The sequence below is a fragment of the Carassius auratus genome, chromosome 20 (assembly GCF_003368295.1).
Source record: "Carassius auratus strain Wakin chromosome 20, ASM336829v1, whole genome shotgun sequence".
NCBI lineage: Eukaryota > Metazoa > Chordata > Actinopteri > Cypriniformes > Cyprinidae > Carassius > Carassius auratus.
In genome coordinates, this window is record NC_039262.1 from 2,140,772 (window position 1) to 2,158,524 (window position 17,753).

General features: G+C 36.1%; 1 protein-coding gene across 1 annotated transcript in view; it reads left to right on the forward strand.

Moving 5' to 3' along the window:
- LOC113120517 (solute carrier family 35 member F1-like) overlaps positions 1-17,753 on the forward strand; it is an 81,639-nt gene that overhangs the window by 46,978 nt on the left and 16,908 nt on the right. The window contains exons 3-6 of the mRNA XM_026290386.1: positions 2,186-2,313; positions 8,403-8,562; positions 9,076-9,232; positions 12,059-12,111. Of these exons, the coding sequence (XP_026146171.1) occupies positions 2,186-2,313; positions 8,403-8,562; positions 9,076-9,232; positions 12,059-12,111 (498 nt within the window). The remainder of the gene's footprint in view (positions 1-2,185; positions 2,314-8,402; positions 8,563-9,075; positions 9,233-12,058; positions 12,112-17,753) is intronic.

Sequence of the window (17,753 nt, forward strand, 5' to 3'; positions counted from 1 at the left end):
GTCACAAACAGTTGGTTTGCTTAATGTTTTTTTTTTTTTTTTTGGAAACCCTAAACTATGTAATACCTATGTTTCAGGATCCTTTGATGAATAGAAAGTTCAAAAGAACAGCACTTTTATGAAATAGATTTTATTTGTAACATTAAGACTGTAACTTTTGATCCATTTAATGCATTTTAATTTTACAAAGTAAATTTTATGTTTATAATACAAAGTATTATAAAGTAATTTTTCACACCAATTTTTCTGAAATATGCGACCACTCAGCAGTCAGTCTCATTCGGACATATGCGCTCCGCAGTGGCAGTGAGGAAGAGTGGTCCGTCAAGAGATCCATCTTTAGAAACTCTTGTAACACAGTGGGATTTGTCAGTGCTCTCCGGGAATGGGATTATTATATGGTCTCTCAGAATGACCTGTCTTTAAGAGTAATTTCCTCTTCCTTGTTCGACCAGCATGCTCTCCGCAGTCGGTCCCTTTAACAAGCGCTATGATGACATCTCTGTCACAGCTGCTGCCTGTGGTCACCGCGTTAAAGTCGATATAATGGCACACACCATTAACATTCTCCCAAATGGGAGGCGGGAATAGATATGAATCAAAAGCAAAATGATATGCCTCAAGGAGAACGGTTCAGTGTCATATATCCCTATAAAGCTGAAAGGGACAGAGAGCAAGTACTCAGCAAAGAAAATTCTGACATCATTTTAGTCCACAGGTCATTTGAAACTATTATGATTTATTTTTTTCTGTGTGAGTCTTGTTCATGTGTAAAAAGTAGCATGAACACTTGTTCAAATAGGAAATGTATTTTATTTTAAAATGTCACACAAGAAGTATGCTTGCATGATATTCTCCTGTACCTAAATAAAAATGTAATTGATATACTAAATCATACAAATATTTTATAATAATTGTATTGTATCGACACGACTTCTGCACATATATACTCTCTCTTCTGAGAGATTTTAGATCTTACCTGCTGCTTCTATCATATTTCTTCCCATTTCTTTTATCCTTTGTTGTTTTCAGATGAAGTCGATTTAAATTACTTTTCTCCTGACTGTCAAATCTGAATCCAGTGAAAGGAATCCGCAAATGTTATTACGGTCTCCGGTTACTGTAATCTGTATTAAAATTTTTGATTACCTTTGGGGAGACATGCTTTCTCTTTACATGTTTGTGAAAGGATTTGGCATCTGCAGGATTTGATTGTCATTGGCATTGAATTAGATCTGCCCTTGCCTGTAACATCTCATTTCACCCTTTCTTCTTGCCTGTAACATCTCATTTCACCCTTTCTTTTAGAAACTGAATAGGAAAGAATGAATAAAGATCATCAGCTGGTATTAAAACCTATTAACATGCATTACAAATCAATGCATTATAAAGCTTTAAAATCTCAGAAAATTTCACTTAATAAATTGATTTTTTTATTATTATTATTTTATACCCCAGGTCTATTTTATTTTATTTTATTTATTTATTTTATTTTTTTATACCCCAAGTCTATTTTATTTTATTTTATTTTATACCCCAAGTCTATTTTTTTTTTTTTTTTTTATTTTTTTTTTTTTTTTTTTTATTTCATCATCATTACTCATGTCTTCAGTGTCACATGGTCCTTCAGAAATATTCTTCTATATATGCTGTCCTTCTAATATGCTGATTTGCTGCTCAAGGAACTTTTCTTATTGTTGAAAACAGCTGCGCTGCTTAGTGCTTTTGTGCAAAGTATATAAAAAAAGAGTATTATGTCATATAAAAATATATTTTAAAATTATAAATGTCTTTTCTGTCACTTTTGATCAGTTGAATACATCCTTGATGAATAACCGAATCTTCTCCCAAAAGCAGTAGTGCATACAAATTTTTTTTTTTTTTGGAGTAGTTTTTGATTTATTTTATAGTACCATCTACTCTAATCTAACCCTTAAATCTGACGTCAAGGGTTTATAGGAATTACCAGCAAAATAAGGTTGATCCAGGATTATGTTCTGCTCGTTTAAACCACATTTAACAAATAGCTGGCTTCACCCTGCTTGACTTCAAAACACTTCAACCGATTGATTTTTCCCCAAACAGTTTGTACATACATGTTTGTATTGATCATGTAAAATGGATTATACCACAGGAGCCTGTCTTAATAACTGAATTCTCTGCGTACCTTCATGTTTTCCCACAGGAGAAGAGAATCTACTGGCGATACTGAAAAGAAGATGGTGGAAGTACATGATTCTGGGATTGATTGATATAGAGGCCAATTACCTGGTCATCAAAGCCTACCAGTACACCACACTGACCAGCGTCCAGGTATATGATTATGTTTACAAGTCTGTGTTTGTGCCTTGTGAAGGAAAGAAAAGACAGATTATCAAACAGCCAATATCCTAAGAAGCAGAAGCGCAGTGGGCTTGAGGCTTTTATTGGGTTTGTCTGATTGGCGGTTAAATCTCAGCTGTTTGCTTCACATTGCGCTTGTTATTTAATCTTCATTAGAGCGCTGTTAGTGCTGAAAGAGCCTTATTCACGTCACTGCTAATGGTGTTTGATTAGTGGCCAGAGGAGGTCTCAATGATTATTAGAGATTCCAGCAGAGAAAAGCATAGATTTTTCACTTCTCACTCTTCTATTGCCATCACCGACGTTCATTGCGAGCACCCTTGTTGATGCAAAGACTGTCATCAAGTATTTGTCAAAAGAACGTGCTCGCATCCAGCCATATATTAGCCTAGCCTTCCCTACCATTAGACTTTAAAAGGGACATTCAGACTGTTTTTAGATCTGCAAGCGTAACTGAGGATCAGCTCTAATCAATAAGGATTTTATAATGTGCACAAAAGAGTACACATCTTAAAACAAGACTGTGTGGTGTTGGTATTGATTTTTTTTGTTATAAGATCCCATAGCATTATGATAGCACAGGACTACAGGTGAATACAGATGCTGTTTGATTTGTAAGCCCCCAAAAACACACAAACAAACACTAAAAAGGCATCATGCACCCTCAGATTTTTGTGGGTATTGATTGCAATTTGTAATAAAAGTGCAAAGCCCTTTTTGCAGTATCTTTGATAAGTAACTTCCATGATGATTGTTTGTAAAAAAAGTTTGTCTTACGCAGATCATTTGCTTTAAATTTAAAATGTTGTTATTACTATCTGTCACCCTATTACATCAAACATTTATGAAAAATTATATTAAGTTGCTTCTTTCATGTTTCACAACACTTTCAAAGTGAAATGTCCAGTAAGTGGAGCAAAAAGTAATTTCAGTTTTATCCAAAACAGATGAATATGAATCCGGCAATGTGTTATCATGCTGGTTGTTGTGCATATTGTCCAAAGTGGTGCTTAAAGGTTAATGCCCTATTTGTGTTTTAAAATGACCTTACCATAGTGTAACAGAAGCAAATGTGAGATGAAAATTAATTTGCTAAAGCAGCCATGACATTTTAGATTGTTTCTAAAAGTCTTTGAGATCATTTTATCTGACTCTGAGACCTCTGTTTTGCAAGGGCAATAATATCAGGTGAGTTATCGAGCAAGTTTACTATGCCAGAAAAGATATACATATAAAGCAAATTATACAACTTATGTACTAAACTGTTCTGAGGTGCAAATATGCATCTGTTTGTAGGTTAATGTTTGTTTTTAAAATGAGCCTATATGCTTTTGCACATAATGTTTTCAGTCAACAAACCGGCATCTTATTCACAAACCACCCACAATAAAAAAAATTCTGGTAATTTTCCCATAATTTGCAAACAAAAAGCAGTCAATGCATGTAAATAAAATGTGATTTATCATCATATATTTATGTACCCTTCTATAATATACAGAGGCTAATTCACTAAACTATTGCTAAGCTTTTGCATGTGGTCTTCCAGGTCTTTAAACTACCCACAATCAACTTTAATTAGACACAAGTATTTTTTAAATGCTAGTTTGCAACATTTCTTTAATGAATTGGGGGAAAACAAAAGCAGACAGTGCATGCAAATAAACAGCGTAAACATTGTGAATTTAAAATATGACTTTTTTCTGTGGAGTATTATTATGGAAATATCAAAGCTTACTGGCTGTCATTTTAAGTTGCATCTTAGCTTAGGCTACATCCACACAAAGCCAGAGCTTTACCTATCCAATCTTTTTCCCCCCTCGTATCAAGAAATATCTGCATCCACGCGAAACCACAAAACTGACTCAAAACGATGGAGTATACACTAGACCAGTATGTGTTGCTGTAATTCTGCCATAGAGATACACAAAAAATGGAGAAGAAGCCTCGGACTATGCGCATAAACCTTGCGCGCGGTATACAAACAAACAAATCCTCTTGCAGGCAAATTTAGTAATGATCATGTCTTACACATATATATTGTACTACCAAGTTGTTTAGGTCATTTTTATCTCACTTAGGACATCCAGTGAGCCAGAACTGCCTCAAAATAATAGGTGCGTGACGTCCCTGCCTACATACACTGATTTGTTTTCAATAGTCTTATTTTTTTTGAACGCACCCACTGCGACCAATCAGCGGGTACTGCCAGTTCAGCACTTCTCTGGAGCCTGCACAGCACAACCTGTGCGCCTGACTTTAAAGCGTTATCTTTCTCTGTGTTCTCTACCCAGCACAAAAGAGAATTAGACTCTCACCGTCATAAAGTTCATACCGCTGGAGACTGCTGTGTTTCTGATCAGACTGTGGAACCAGACGCTCCTGCAGGTCAATCAAAAACAGAACCCTGAAGCACGCCACCAGACTTCCTAATGATTTCCACTGCATTTCTGTGCAGCTGACTTTAAGATAAATACTGTAGATGGGCAACACTTTGTTTAGGAACTGCAGTCAGGTGGAGTTAGATGTGAAAGCTATGGAAGCTTGTTTCTGCCACCGGATGAAAAATACAAAAGATGATTGCCTTTTATCTCATAATTCTGCCTTTTCTCACCATTCTGAGTTTGTCTCACAATTCTGCCTTTTTCCCACAATGAATAACTGACGTTTTTGTTTTCTCAGAATTTTGAGTTTATATCTTGCAATTCAGTTTTATGATTTCGGTCACAAAAAAAAAAAAAGTTATTGGGACTTTTTATCTCACAATTCACTATTTTCTCTATGAATTCTACATTTATAATATAACGTTTTTAGGTTTCTCGAGTTTATATCTCACAATTCTGACTTTTCTTCACAATTTGCAAGATTTAGACTGAGATACAGTAAATTCACAATTAACTTTTATTCTTATTCTTATTCTTCTTATTCTTTTTTAATCCTGTGGAGGAAACAAGCTTCTATAGCACCAGGAGAAAGTGTCTCAATACAGAATTTATAAAGGTCAGAGAGTTTGATTAAATGTTATATTTTTTTCGTTATTTTTGTATAATTATTATTATTATTTTGTTTTTTTTGAAGGAACCAAACGAAATTAATGTTAAATTGGCACAGATCAGATTTTTATATAATATTTTTCAGTAATATTTTTGTTATTATATTAGTCAGTTTATAAATGTGAAATATATTTCATTAAATTTGGTCATGTCTAAGAGTGTTGGTTAGAAGTAAACTTTTCCATTCATGCAAAGTCTCCTGGGTTCAATGTTTTATTAAAATAAACCAAAATTGCTGCTGTAGATCACTGAATGAAAATGAGCAACATTTGTTTGGAACGGAGCACCATGTGCAGATGAGCAATAGATAAGTGAGGAACTCTGGCAGATTTATAACAGGATCTGCACTGATGACAAACAGCAAAACATTTAGATTTAGATTCCGGCATTGACACTCATTATAACACACTCTAATGAACTAAAACCCTCCTGCTTGAAAATTTTTCAGTGTTAGATGCATTTATCAATTTAACAGACTCTTTTATCCAAAGCGATTTACCAGTGAGGAACTCTACAACATAAGATATCCATCACGAGGAGACAGGTAACATTAAGTGCTCAAAACAAAGTTTAAAAGTTGGCCAGAAAAGTAGAAGCTACTGCTGAGATAACTTTACAAAAAAAAAATGACCACAGTAGCATATAGTTTCCTCCAAACTTCCTATTTGTGCAATTTAAGCTTACATTTCCTGTTGCTCTTGTTTATCTAAGGGATAATGTATCCAGCCGGTGGTTCTCGCAGAATAAACCCCTTGATCACCCTGCCTGGGTTTATTCTGCGAGAACAACCGGCTGGATGTACATTATACCCCTTATTACACGGCTACTTGCCAAATATAGATGCAAAATATTGATTTGAGTTGAAAAATTTAATGCAAAGCTTCTGTGAAGAAGGCAGTTTGAGTAAGCCGCAAGTTCAAACTAGAGGGACATTTAAGTGAAACGGTGCAGTCAATCCACGTAATACACAACATTTCACCACAAAATAATAAAGGAAATAAAATAATTACGACGAAAATGTTTTAAAACCTTACCTTAGTTTGTTAGTTCTCTTATAATCCATTACAGCATACAAAACAATCGTAGCCAAATGGCAGTATATGCATTTGTATGAAATGAGAGCGAGTCCGCGATACCAGGATGACATAATTAAACAATTGTACTCTATTTTGAATCGAGTTTTAATATTTTATTAGCTAAACAAACACAAAGCTTCCACCAATAAAAATAGTTCAAGCTCACATTACAGTTCCATATCACTTCGCATAGTTAATTGTGATAATAGTAACGCAGTTTGCACAAATAGTTGTTGTCAGTGCTGCCCTTATGATTTTATCAAAAAATGGACGAATCCCTCGAAACATATAATCCGACTGATGTCTTGAGGTGTGGTAACCATACTCCGCTTCACGTCGTGACTGTATCACCACCTCAGGAATAATTTTGTTTCTGAATCAGTGTTCGATTTAATGAACGATTCAGTCATTCACTCATTAAGTCACTTGTCGCCAACTATTGGCGTATCGTTGTAACAGAAAGTGTTCTATCGATCTATCTACTAAAGTATCAAAAAAGATAAATAATCGTTTAAATAAATAATAATTTTCAGTATTAACTTGTAGTTATTATGGTCTGCGGTTATCAAGGTAATTTTTCAATAGCCTAGTAGTAGGACATTAGTAAATTTTTGAGTAAAAGTATATTAACTTTTGTTCATGTTTTGCTCTTCTCTGTGTAAAGAGATGCTTCCTACCTCCCAAACTTTTGCGTGCCTTTCCTCTGTGATTCACAACGAGCGTATTTTAACATTTTTATATATACAGTAATGAGGTTACACAACGGCTCATCAATATTAATAGGCAGTCATGCTGCTCTTTAAAACATTTGCCCATTAAGGGTAGATGATTACTTGTTATAGAGGTTCATGGTGTTGGCTAAGGTCCAGAATGCAAATATCTTGACTAATTCGGCTTATATTTTCTCTTCTTTCTCTCCTTATCTCTTCTTCGTTTTATCGACTGAGCCAAAAATTGTGGAGTTTAAAGAAATGTCTCTTGGACATTTGGTGCATAAATGGAGGCGCTGTATAAATTTTATGACCTCATTATATCACTTGTGTGTCCTTCAGTCATTGAGGCCTTATGAAAAATTTATTTTCTCTAAACTTTTCGGTACCTCACTAGAGGAATATGAACAGGTTAGAGCTATAAATTGGACTCTGGAATGGTATCAGTTAACTCAAATAAGCCCAGTGAGCACTGCTACATCACAGCAGAGAGCTACTTAAACACACTTCCATCTAGGGATGTTCATTAACTTAATGACAGTGAGTTTAGTATCTATCTATCTATCTATCTATCTATCTATCTATCTATCTATCTATCTATCTATCTATCTATCTATCTATCTATCTATCTATCTATCTATCTATCTGTCTATCTGTCTGTCTGTCTGTCTGTCTGTCTGTCTGTCTGTCTATCCATCTATCTATCTGTCTGTCGGTCTGTCGGTCTGTCTATCAGTCTATCTATCTGTCTGTCTGTCTGTCTGTCTGTCTGTCTGTCTCTCTCTCTATATGTGTCTGTCTGTCTCTCTCTCTCTCTGTCTGTCTGTCTCTCTCTCTATCTGTCTGTCTGTCTATCATCTGTCTAGCTGTCTGTCTGTCTGTCTACCATCTGTCTAGCTATCTGTCTGTCTCTCTCTCTATCTGTCTGTCTGTTTGTCTGTCTGTCTCTCTCTCTATATGTCTGTCTGTCTGTCTCTCTCTCTGTCTGTCTGTCTGTCTCTCTCTCTCTCTATCTGTCTGTCTGTCTGTCTGTCTATCATCTGTTTAGCTGTCTGTCTGTCGCATATTGTTCCATCTATTTGTCTTTCTATCATCTTTTGTTCTGTCTATTTGTCTGTCATTATTGTCCTTTTTTAGTTATTTTGAATTAGTTATTTTATATGAATATGAAATATGTCAAAACAGGATTTTTATTGAATACAGATTTTCAATGTATTCTACAGCTGCTGGACTGCTTCGTGATCCCTGTGGTGTTGCTGCTGTCCTGGTTCTTCCTGTTAGTCAGGTATAAAGTGCTGCACTTTGTGGGTGTGGGCGTGTGTCTCCTGGGCATGGGCTGCATGGTGGGCGCTGACGTCATGGTGGGCCGACAGCAAGGCCTTGGTAAGTCCTCACCCCTCCACGATGCTGCGGTACACCCTGAATATTAACCCGCACAATAACCCTCTCTCGTTTCCCTTGGGTGGCATTTTGTTTCACGTGCAGCCACAGTCCAGACGTTACATCAGTGTAAAGCACTGCCCAATCCTCCCGAGAAACTTAGATCATGCGGATTGATTCAGTTTCAGAGTCTGTTATTAAATATGAATGAACAGTAGGGGCTTGTTCATACGATTTCACACACAGCTTTCCCCACGGGGCATTCTAATGAAAATCACACTAATTCGCAGCGATTCTGCTGTTGTTAGTGTTGTCTCTGAATAATTTACCTACTGCTGAGTTAATGTTACATTTACATTTATGCATTTGGCAGATGCTTCTTCCAGAGTGACTTGTAGCACATTCGAGTATACATTTTATTAGTATGCTTGTTCCCTGAGAACTGAGATTTCTGTAAAGTATGTATTCCGATTAATATGTAATACCTAATAAATGTCTCATATCTATTTTTTACAGGGGACCATAAGCTTTTAGGGGATTTATTGGTTCTTGCGGGAGCGACGCTGTACGGCATCTCAAATGTATGTGAGGAATTCATCGTGAAGAACCTGAGCCGGGTCGAATTCCTGGGAATGATGGGTCTCTTTGGCTCCTTCTTCAGTGGTATCCAACTGTGAGTCTCTTACTGTTCACTTTTAAAGATCAAATAATTGTAATTGTAGATTTGTGGCCTTTCCTCCAGGCCTTTTAGCTTTGAGGCCATCAAAATGCTTTTAAACTTATGAAAAATATGTTTTTTGTTCAATAAAATGCTCTTTAAGATGACAGTCTTTTCAATGACTGTAATTTAGGGATGCAGAGTATATATACTATACCATTGAAAAGATTGAGGTCAGTAATATTTTTCTTTTCAAATGAATACTTTAATTCAGCAAGAATGCATTCAATTTATCAAAAGTGACAGTAAAGAGATGTTACAAAAGATTTATATTTCAAATAAATGTTGTTTTAAATCTTTTTAGCTTTGCGATCACAAAAATAAAATACTGATATAATGTTGGTACCATGCAGTTTTACACTTTATCGCTTATTTATTTATCTATACAGTTATACAATTTATCTCTATTAGTTAAGATTTTATATATATCAGCATTTTCATGTTCATTTTCCTTATTTTTACATTTTTACACCTGTCCACTGCTGTCATCTAATACTCACTTCAAGTTTATATTTAATAACACTTTGAAATATAACATCAAAATGAATATCCATTTTTCATACTGTGCATTATAATTCAGTGATTCTTATATTAACGTTTAAATGAATGATTTTGATTTACATTTTTTAAATGTAATAGTATTCAGTTGCATTTTTCATTTATTTAGTCAAAATATGGGATTTTAAAATCTTCCATTTGTTGATTATCAAGCTATGTAATTATATACTGTATCATCAATGATACTAACCAGAATATCTCTGCATCCCTACTGGCAATTAAAAAAAGAAAGAAAGAAAAAACCTTGCTTTTGCGAGCCTATGATGTAAACTAAAAGCTATAGGGCACTATTTTAATGATCTAAACGCAAAGTGTAAAGCACACAGCGCAGCTGCACTCAGGGCGTGTCCAAACCTAATTTTGCTATTTTAACGACGGAAAAACGGTCCGTGCGCCTGGCCGCAGTTTTGCAATGGGTTGTCCCTATTCTCTTAATGAGTAATGGGCATAAAGTTCAATAAACCAACCAGAGTGTAATTTCCCATTTCCTTTAAGATCGCGCCATGGTGGAATTTGTTAGCGGAAAAGCTGAATGCTTCTCAAGCGGAGAAACCGATCAGATCATCTAAGAGACAAGCAGGAAACCACCAAAGCTCTGCGCGATGAGTCAGTTAATATATATATATTTGTGTATTGGCACGATTGTTCAATTAATTAGCCAATTTCATTCATCATTTTAACTAGTAATTAGGCTGAATTGCAAATAGGTAGCCTAATTCTAATACACGCAATGACTATCTATCATTACAATTTTTACATTTATGTAGCCTACACAATAATATTCTTTTACACTGTAATCCTTTTGTTTTTAATATTTGGCATGTTTGTGTGATGCGGATCCTTGTGTGTAATAAGCAAGGTCAACGCACACTGTGGACCCGCCCAGAGGCGCATTTTCTACCAACACGTTCTTTAAATAACGAAGAAAAAACATTGCGCCAGACTTTAGACTTTAGACCAAGTTTGAGTTGGTCTATGGCGCAGTCTATTTTCATCTCCTTAAAATAGCACAAATGGGCGCAAATGCATTTGCTAATTAAGCGGCGTGGTGCTGGACGGGAAAATGCGAACGGCGCCGGACTGAAACTAGCAAACACACTTGCCTTGCGTCGCATTGCTCCGGGTGTATGATAGGGCCCATAGTCTATCACCGTTGTACCCTTGGTTCAGATCCTTTACACCAAGTTACTCCAGGGTTTCCTGTTAACTGTTTCACCATAGCTCTAGTAGCAGGAGATCATCTTCTCGTAGTCTTCAAAGAAACTATTTTTTTCTAGTTGGATTGCCATCCACCTGCCGTCATCCTCAGATCGTCCTAACTGTTACACAGCCTGCATGTTTCATTATCATTTCCACCAGAGCCGTTTGGATCTCCAGCTCCACATATCCCAGTTACTTCCAACCACCAGCCAGCTGGAAGGTTCTCGTCTGCCGTCTTTTTTATCCTTCCACAAACGAGACCCATTTGGACAGCCTCCGTCCCGCAGCAAACATACAGCTGCTCCAGCTGGAGTCACATTCTCATCTAACACCTTTATTCCCCTGCTGCCGGAGCTTCAATGCGCTTTAACATCTATATTTGTGGCATATTTACATAAACCCCTATGACACTGTTTATCCATGCCAGCTGGGTGTAATTTTGCTGAAAGGCATTCATATCTGACAGCAGACTGGAACTGTGGACGACAGTCAAACACTGCTTTCAGTTAAAGTCTGATTGCTTCATAAAGGGCTCTGGAGGAAGCAGTGTGACAACCTCACTGGATCTAGAATATTCTCTCTCTTTCTCTGCCTGCATCAAATAGATTCATCTGCAGGCTTCAGGGATTCAGGAACGGTCTCCCGCTGATGCACCTCTAGATGCTGTCGGCCGATGAGACTTGTAGCCTTGGCAACAGATCATCTGTGACAGCTCTACAGAGGTGTCACAAGGGGCCAGAGGATTGTTTCCCGTGTGGCTTTATTTGTGCATAGGGGGCTGGATGGGATGACGTGTCACGAGAATCCCTCGGACTGTTCAGGAGGGCTTCAGGGGAGATTGACCGCTCTTTGCTGAAGCTGGCTGGATTTGTCAAACTGGCCGTAGTTGCAGAAATCGCACTCCTGTCAAAATGAAGCATGCTGTCGAGACTTCGGTGCTGTCGCTATTTATCTTTTATTGACGTTCTGGTTTTTCCCTAGCTCAGCTGTGGCTGATGGGAGTGCTGTGTTTCTGTTTTTCAGGGCCATTATGGAGCACAAGGAGCTTCTGAAGGTGCAGTGGGACTGGCAGATCGGTAAGCTGGTGATTTTGACAGTTTTCACACTTTCATCCCAACCTGAGTTGAATTCAATAATCCTCCCTCTCCAACTGGTCTCTTTTCACAATGTACCGCTGAACCTTAAAGCGGTTTCACTGCAAATAATTTCATTATTAGCAAGTCTTTTTGTCCATTTAAAAAAATAAGTTCACTAAATTACACATTTGTTTTTAGAGAATGCATATTTTACATGAAGTCATGAACAATTGTTGTCGTATTGCTTGGTTAGATAGTTTTCACTTATTAAAAATAAAAAGTTAAAAACAAATGGAGAATCAGCCAGTGCAACAAGACAAAATACACTTATTTTTACAATACAATATACAAAATTAAGTCTAAGAAAAGGGTAAACTGATCTCGTTTCATAGACTACAATTAGTAATAAAAAAAATTATTAGCATTTTATGCTCACCAATGTGGCAATTATTTAGTAAAAAATGCAGAAGAAACAGCAATATTGCAATTTCTTTTACAATTTTTCCGAAATTTTTGTCCAATTAGTCGCATTACATTAAGAATTCAACTGACAGCCATTATAAAAACTTTATAAAAAAAAAAAAAGAGATATATAAGTATATATAGTAGTGACAAAAGTAACATAAAATAATAGAAATAATATAAATATATATAATATATTATATAATATAAAAAATAAACTAAATATATTTGGCTACATAAAATAAACTTAAATAACACGTAAGTTTATTTAAGTGTTATGCTAAAGTACATTTAAGAAACCATTTTTATTGATTCGTTTTATAAGTACATTTCTTAGTCACTTTGCAAAAAATATTTCTAAATGGGTATTTATTTATTTTACTGTTATTTTACTTTTACTAAATACTGTAAAAGTATTTATAAATCTTTAAAACCACATTAATCTTCAAGATAAGCAACACTGCAAAAAAACAATATTTTGTTGTTGTTGATTGTATCATGATAATTAAATGTATTTTCTTATTGCACCAAATCAGCATACTAGAATGATTACTGAAAGACGTGATCTTTCAGTAATCATTCTAATATGCTAATTTGGTGCAATAAGAAACTGAAGACTGGAGTAATGATGCTGATAATTCAGATTTGCCGTCACAGGAATAAGTTATACCAGAACAGTCTATGCTATTTAATCGATTGAGTCAGTTTTTTCTGCCCATATTTCTAACAAGAATTCAATTTCCTTTGTCAACCAGTAAGCATTTTCCATTTATCTTGGGAATGTTTTGTGACAGATATAACAAAATATGCATCATCGATAGTGGTTCATTTCCTCAAATTAGTCTGGATAGCTTTCATTGCAAATATAAATCACAAAGCGCATAAAGCACACTCCAGACCCCCACTTTCAAGAGATCTTGTGTGCAGCTGAGTTCAGAGAACAGCTTTCATAGCACCGCACTCAAACTTATAGGGGTCTGGTTTTGAAACCCCCTTAGAAACAACACCAGACAGCTGTGAATGGATGGGGCTGATTAAATATTGCTGTGCACGTGCTGCTGAGCTCGGGGAGAGGTGCTGGAGCGCCAAATAAACCAGAAGATGTGACTTTCAATTTGACTTCCTTGCTGACAATAACAAGCATATGTAAACTGTTGACAAAAGACAATTAACAAAATTAATTGCTTATGCAGTCTGTGACATCTCTACCCCGTGTATAAATACACACGCCTGCTCACGTCTTCTGAGAAAATGTATGCGCAAACAACAAATGCAGTTTTATTAAAGCAATGAGCCACTCAAGGCAGTGTGTTACAGTAATTTTATCACAGTTACTGTTAAATGCATCTGATTTGAAATAATTATAAATATAATTTGGTTTGTAATCCTGTTTGGATGTGACTTGGCAAAACTTGCGTCCTCAAATTTGGTGTATTTTATGACCCAGGAAGTCACTTAAATTTAATCCAGATTGATGCGGCTTGATGAAGTGTTGAGAGGCTGTGCCAAAGGCAGCATTTGGGTTGGATCCCAGGAGGATGCTGGCTTGTCACAGGGACATTAGCAAGTCTAGAGTCGCTTGAGGGGGCAACGTCATTAACTGTCAGGGCTGTTGCAAGTAACGCGCTTTATGCCAGAAGAAAGAACGTCTCCCGCCAAAACTGTGATGCCCTTGAAAAGTAACGAGGGCATGTTGATGACAATGCATTAGTTATGTTGCCACCGTCCTTGAAAAAGCATGAGAAAATTCATATTTATCTGTGCATCATTGCTTATGATATATTTATTAATATACAGTGACTTCTGAAGTATTTGGGTGCTTAAATGAATAGTTCACCCAAAAATGAACATTTGCTTCTACAAGATGTAGATGAGTTTGTTTCTTCATCGGAACAGATTTGGAGGAAGTTTAGCATTACATCACTTGCTCACCAATGGATCCTCTGCAGTGAATGGGTGCCGTCAGAATGGGAGTCCAAACAGCTGATTAAAATATCACAATAATCTACAAGTAATCCACACGACTCCAGTCCATCAGTTAAGATGCATGTTGAGTCATCAATACATAATATTGCTTTCTCTAATGTAAAGTTATTTCATCTGAATCAGGAGAGAAATATGCACAGATCAAGCACTGTTTACATACTTATTTATGTGGGTGGCTAATGTTGTGAGAGGAAAACAGGGGATGGACTGGGACTGATTTACTGGAGGAAGTGTTATTATGGATTATATACTTGTATTTTGGGCAGATGCAATGTTTTTAAAATGATTATTGATGAATTTTTGATAATTGCAAACATGTACTCTCTAAAAGCTGGGTTAAATACAACCAAGCGCTGGTTAAAATATGGACAAACCCAGCTATTGGGTTGTTTTGACCCACTGGTTGGTTTTCTACCCAGAATATTTGGGTTAAACATTAAACCCAGCCGCTGGGTCAAAACAACCCAATAGCTGGGTCTCCCAATTGAGACTTGTGGATTACTGGTGGATAATTATAATGTGTTTATCAGCTGTTTGGACTCTCATTCTGATGGCACCCATTCACTCCAGAGGATCCAGTGATGAACTAGTGATGTAATGCTAAATTTCTCCAAATTTGTTCTGATTAAGAAACAAACTCATATATATTTTGAATACCTCTACATCGTGAGTAAATTTTCAGCAAATTTTCATTCTTATAAAAAAATCTGAATGTCATTGCATTAGAAAACAAATGTCAAAAAGTGCTTTTTATTTTAAGGAAACAAAAGCTTTTTCAAGTAAAACGCTTCAATAAATGTAATGTTTGTCAGGGATCTGCAAGAAATGGGACCCAAATGCAGAATGAGCAGACAAGGGTAATTTTATTAACAAAACGTAGACTGGAACAGCTGGGGGAATTTGCGGTGAAACGGTTCAAACAGATGGGCAGGGCAGACAACAATACGGGCAGGAGGGATGACCACTGAGACAGTCCAAGATGACCACGGGCCCAAGCACAGAGTAGTCAGCTCCAGAGGAAGGGCCAGGTAGACACGGGAAACCCGTAGCTTTAAGTGAAACTCAAATGTCACCAGTCTAGACGCCAGGTAGAGACTCACAAGACCAGAGACTTGACACATGATAGAGGTGAGCTGCTTCCAGGCAGTGGGGTTCAGTGGTCAGGAAATCTGAGTGGGGCCAAGACAGGACAATACACAAAAACAAGACTCAAAACGACACAGACAATTGAAGACAAAGTTAGAACAAAGCAAAAGAGAACCAAAGCTATAATCCAAGAGTAAGAACAAAACTAAATCCAAAACTGCAATCACTTAAGCAAGAATAAATGAAAATTTAAATCGAATGAAAACAAAACTAGATTAGAATACACAAAAATATTTCCCTTTCTTTTAAACTACACAAAGCTAAAGACCAAAAAGGATATAAACAACTAGATAAGAGATCAAAATAATTATCACGCTCAAAGGGATAAATTCTGGGCCAAGAGACGGGTAAACACCAAAAACGAACCAGCAGAGACACAAGGAAAGAAACCCCAATATATAGGACAGTACACATGAGGATCAGGTGAAAACAATCAAGCAGACAAGGGCTAAACAAGGGGGCGTGACCAGGGGTAACAAGGAAGTGGGACAAGGGGAGCACGTGGCAGACACAAACAAAGACAGAACCATGTGCTTAGACACAAAACAAACAAAGAAACATGGAACAGAGACAAGATGGACAGGGCTGTCAGGGCAGGATCCTGAAAATGTTGTTATAAAATGCAATGCAATGCATGCATTTGGATTATTATTATTATCATATTTTTTTTAGGTTTTTAAAAGTGTCCAAATATATTTTATATTAATATTTCCTTTTAATATTATTTAATACTATTTCTGCCACTATTGTATATATGTGTACTGTTACATTGCTCAGGGCGCATCATTAGTTAGATTTGTCACATCCACTCTGAAAATACTCTAAAAATGTTGTCATCACCTCCAAGTAATTAAAGAATTTTTAACGGGTTTATTCCTTCTGTAAATCCTTGCCTACAGACAGATCTGAACTTCCCCAGAATAGCAGGTGACAACTTATAATTCTATGATGTGCTACATCTCCAAACAGTGTTAGCAAGGCATCTGAATAAGTTATGAAGCCTTCTGCTCATCTCCGAAGCCTCATAGCCTGAGAACCAACTGCGTGTGAACAGCAGTGAGCTCTGAAATATATAGTGTGATACAATCCTGACATTGATTTGTCCTTATTGGATACAGGCTGATTATTTGTTTTTACTTTTATAGCAGCACTGTCACTAACCAAAAGATTAAAACGTGCTATGATACTGTGTTTTATGGTATCATAGTAATATCATGTCATTTTATTATTCACCTTAAAGTACGATATTAATGAATTATGGTGCCAATAATATAAAGGGGCTAACTAAATATACAAATTACCTTTTTTTTAACATTACAGTATTAATATTTGTAATGGGACCACTCATGAATAATACTACTAATAATAAACTGTAATAATAAAATATAATAATAATTATTATTTTAATATCCTGAGTTGTCATATAATAATATTGATATTATTCTATCTAGTGGTCTCAGTTTTTTTTCTCTTTGTTTTTCCCTTATACTCCAAACCAAGATAGGAAATATATAAAAACAAACAAAAAAAAATTGTGCACTTCACCTACAAAAGCTAAATTGGTGACTTGGTGAGATGCCAGACAGGAAGCAGATTTTGTAAGCATTGTCTGCTTTTTCATTTCAAAACAAATTATCATTATCTGTTTCCATTTCTGCTGCGTCTCCATCTGCTGGAATAAGAGTTGTGTCTTTTACCAACACATTTTGAAATGAATGGCCTGAGAAAACACAAGTGAATAATTCAATTTTTTATGCCATCCAATTCCATTATGATTGTGCTGGATGAATTATGACCAGAATATCACACCTGCTGACTTTCTGTCCCTTATGACATGAACAACTGAAAGCTGCTAACAGAGGAATATTGTGCTAAACTCATCACTGTAGGCTTTATCTGTTCAGTATGATGCTGCAATGTTGCTTTTTCTTATAATACATTATATTTATAAGAACACAGCTATGAATGGGTAAGCATTGTAAATAAAAGATAATGTACAGTAGTTATCACAAAGTTGCACCAGATCAAAACTCAGATGCAATGTAGAT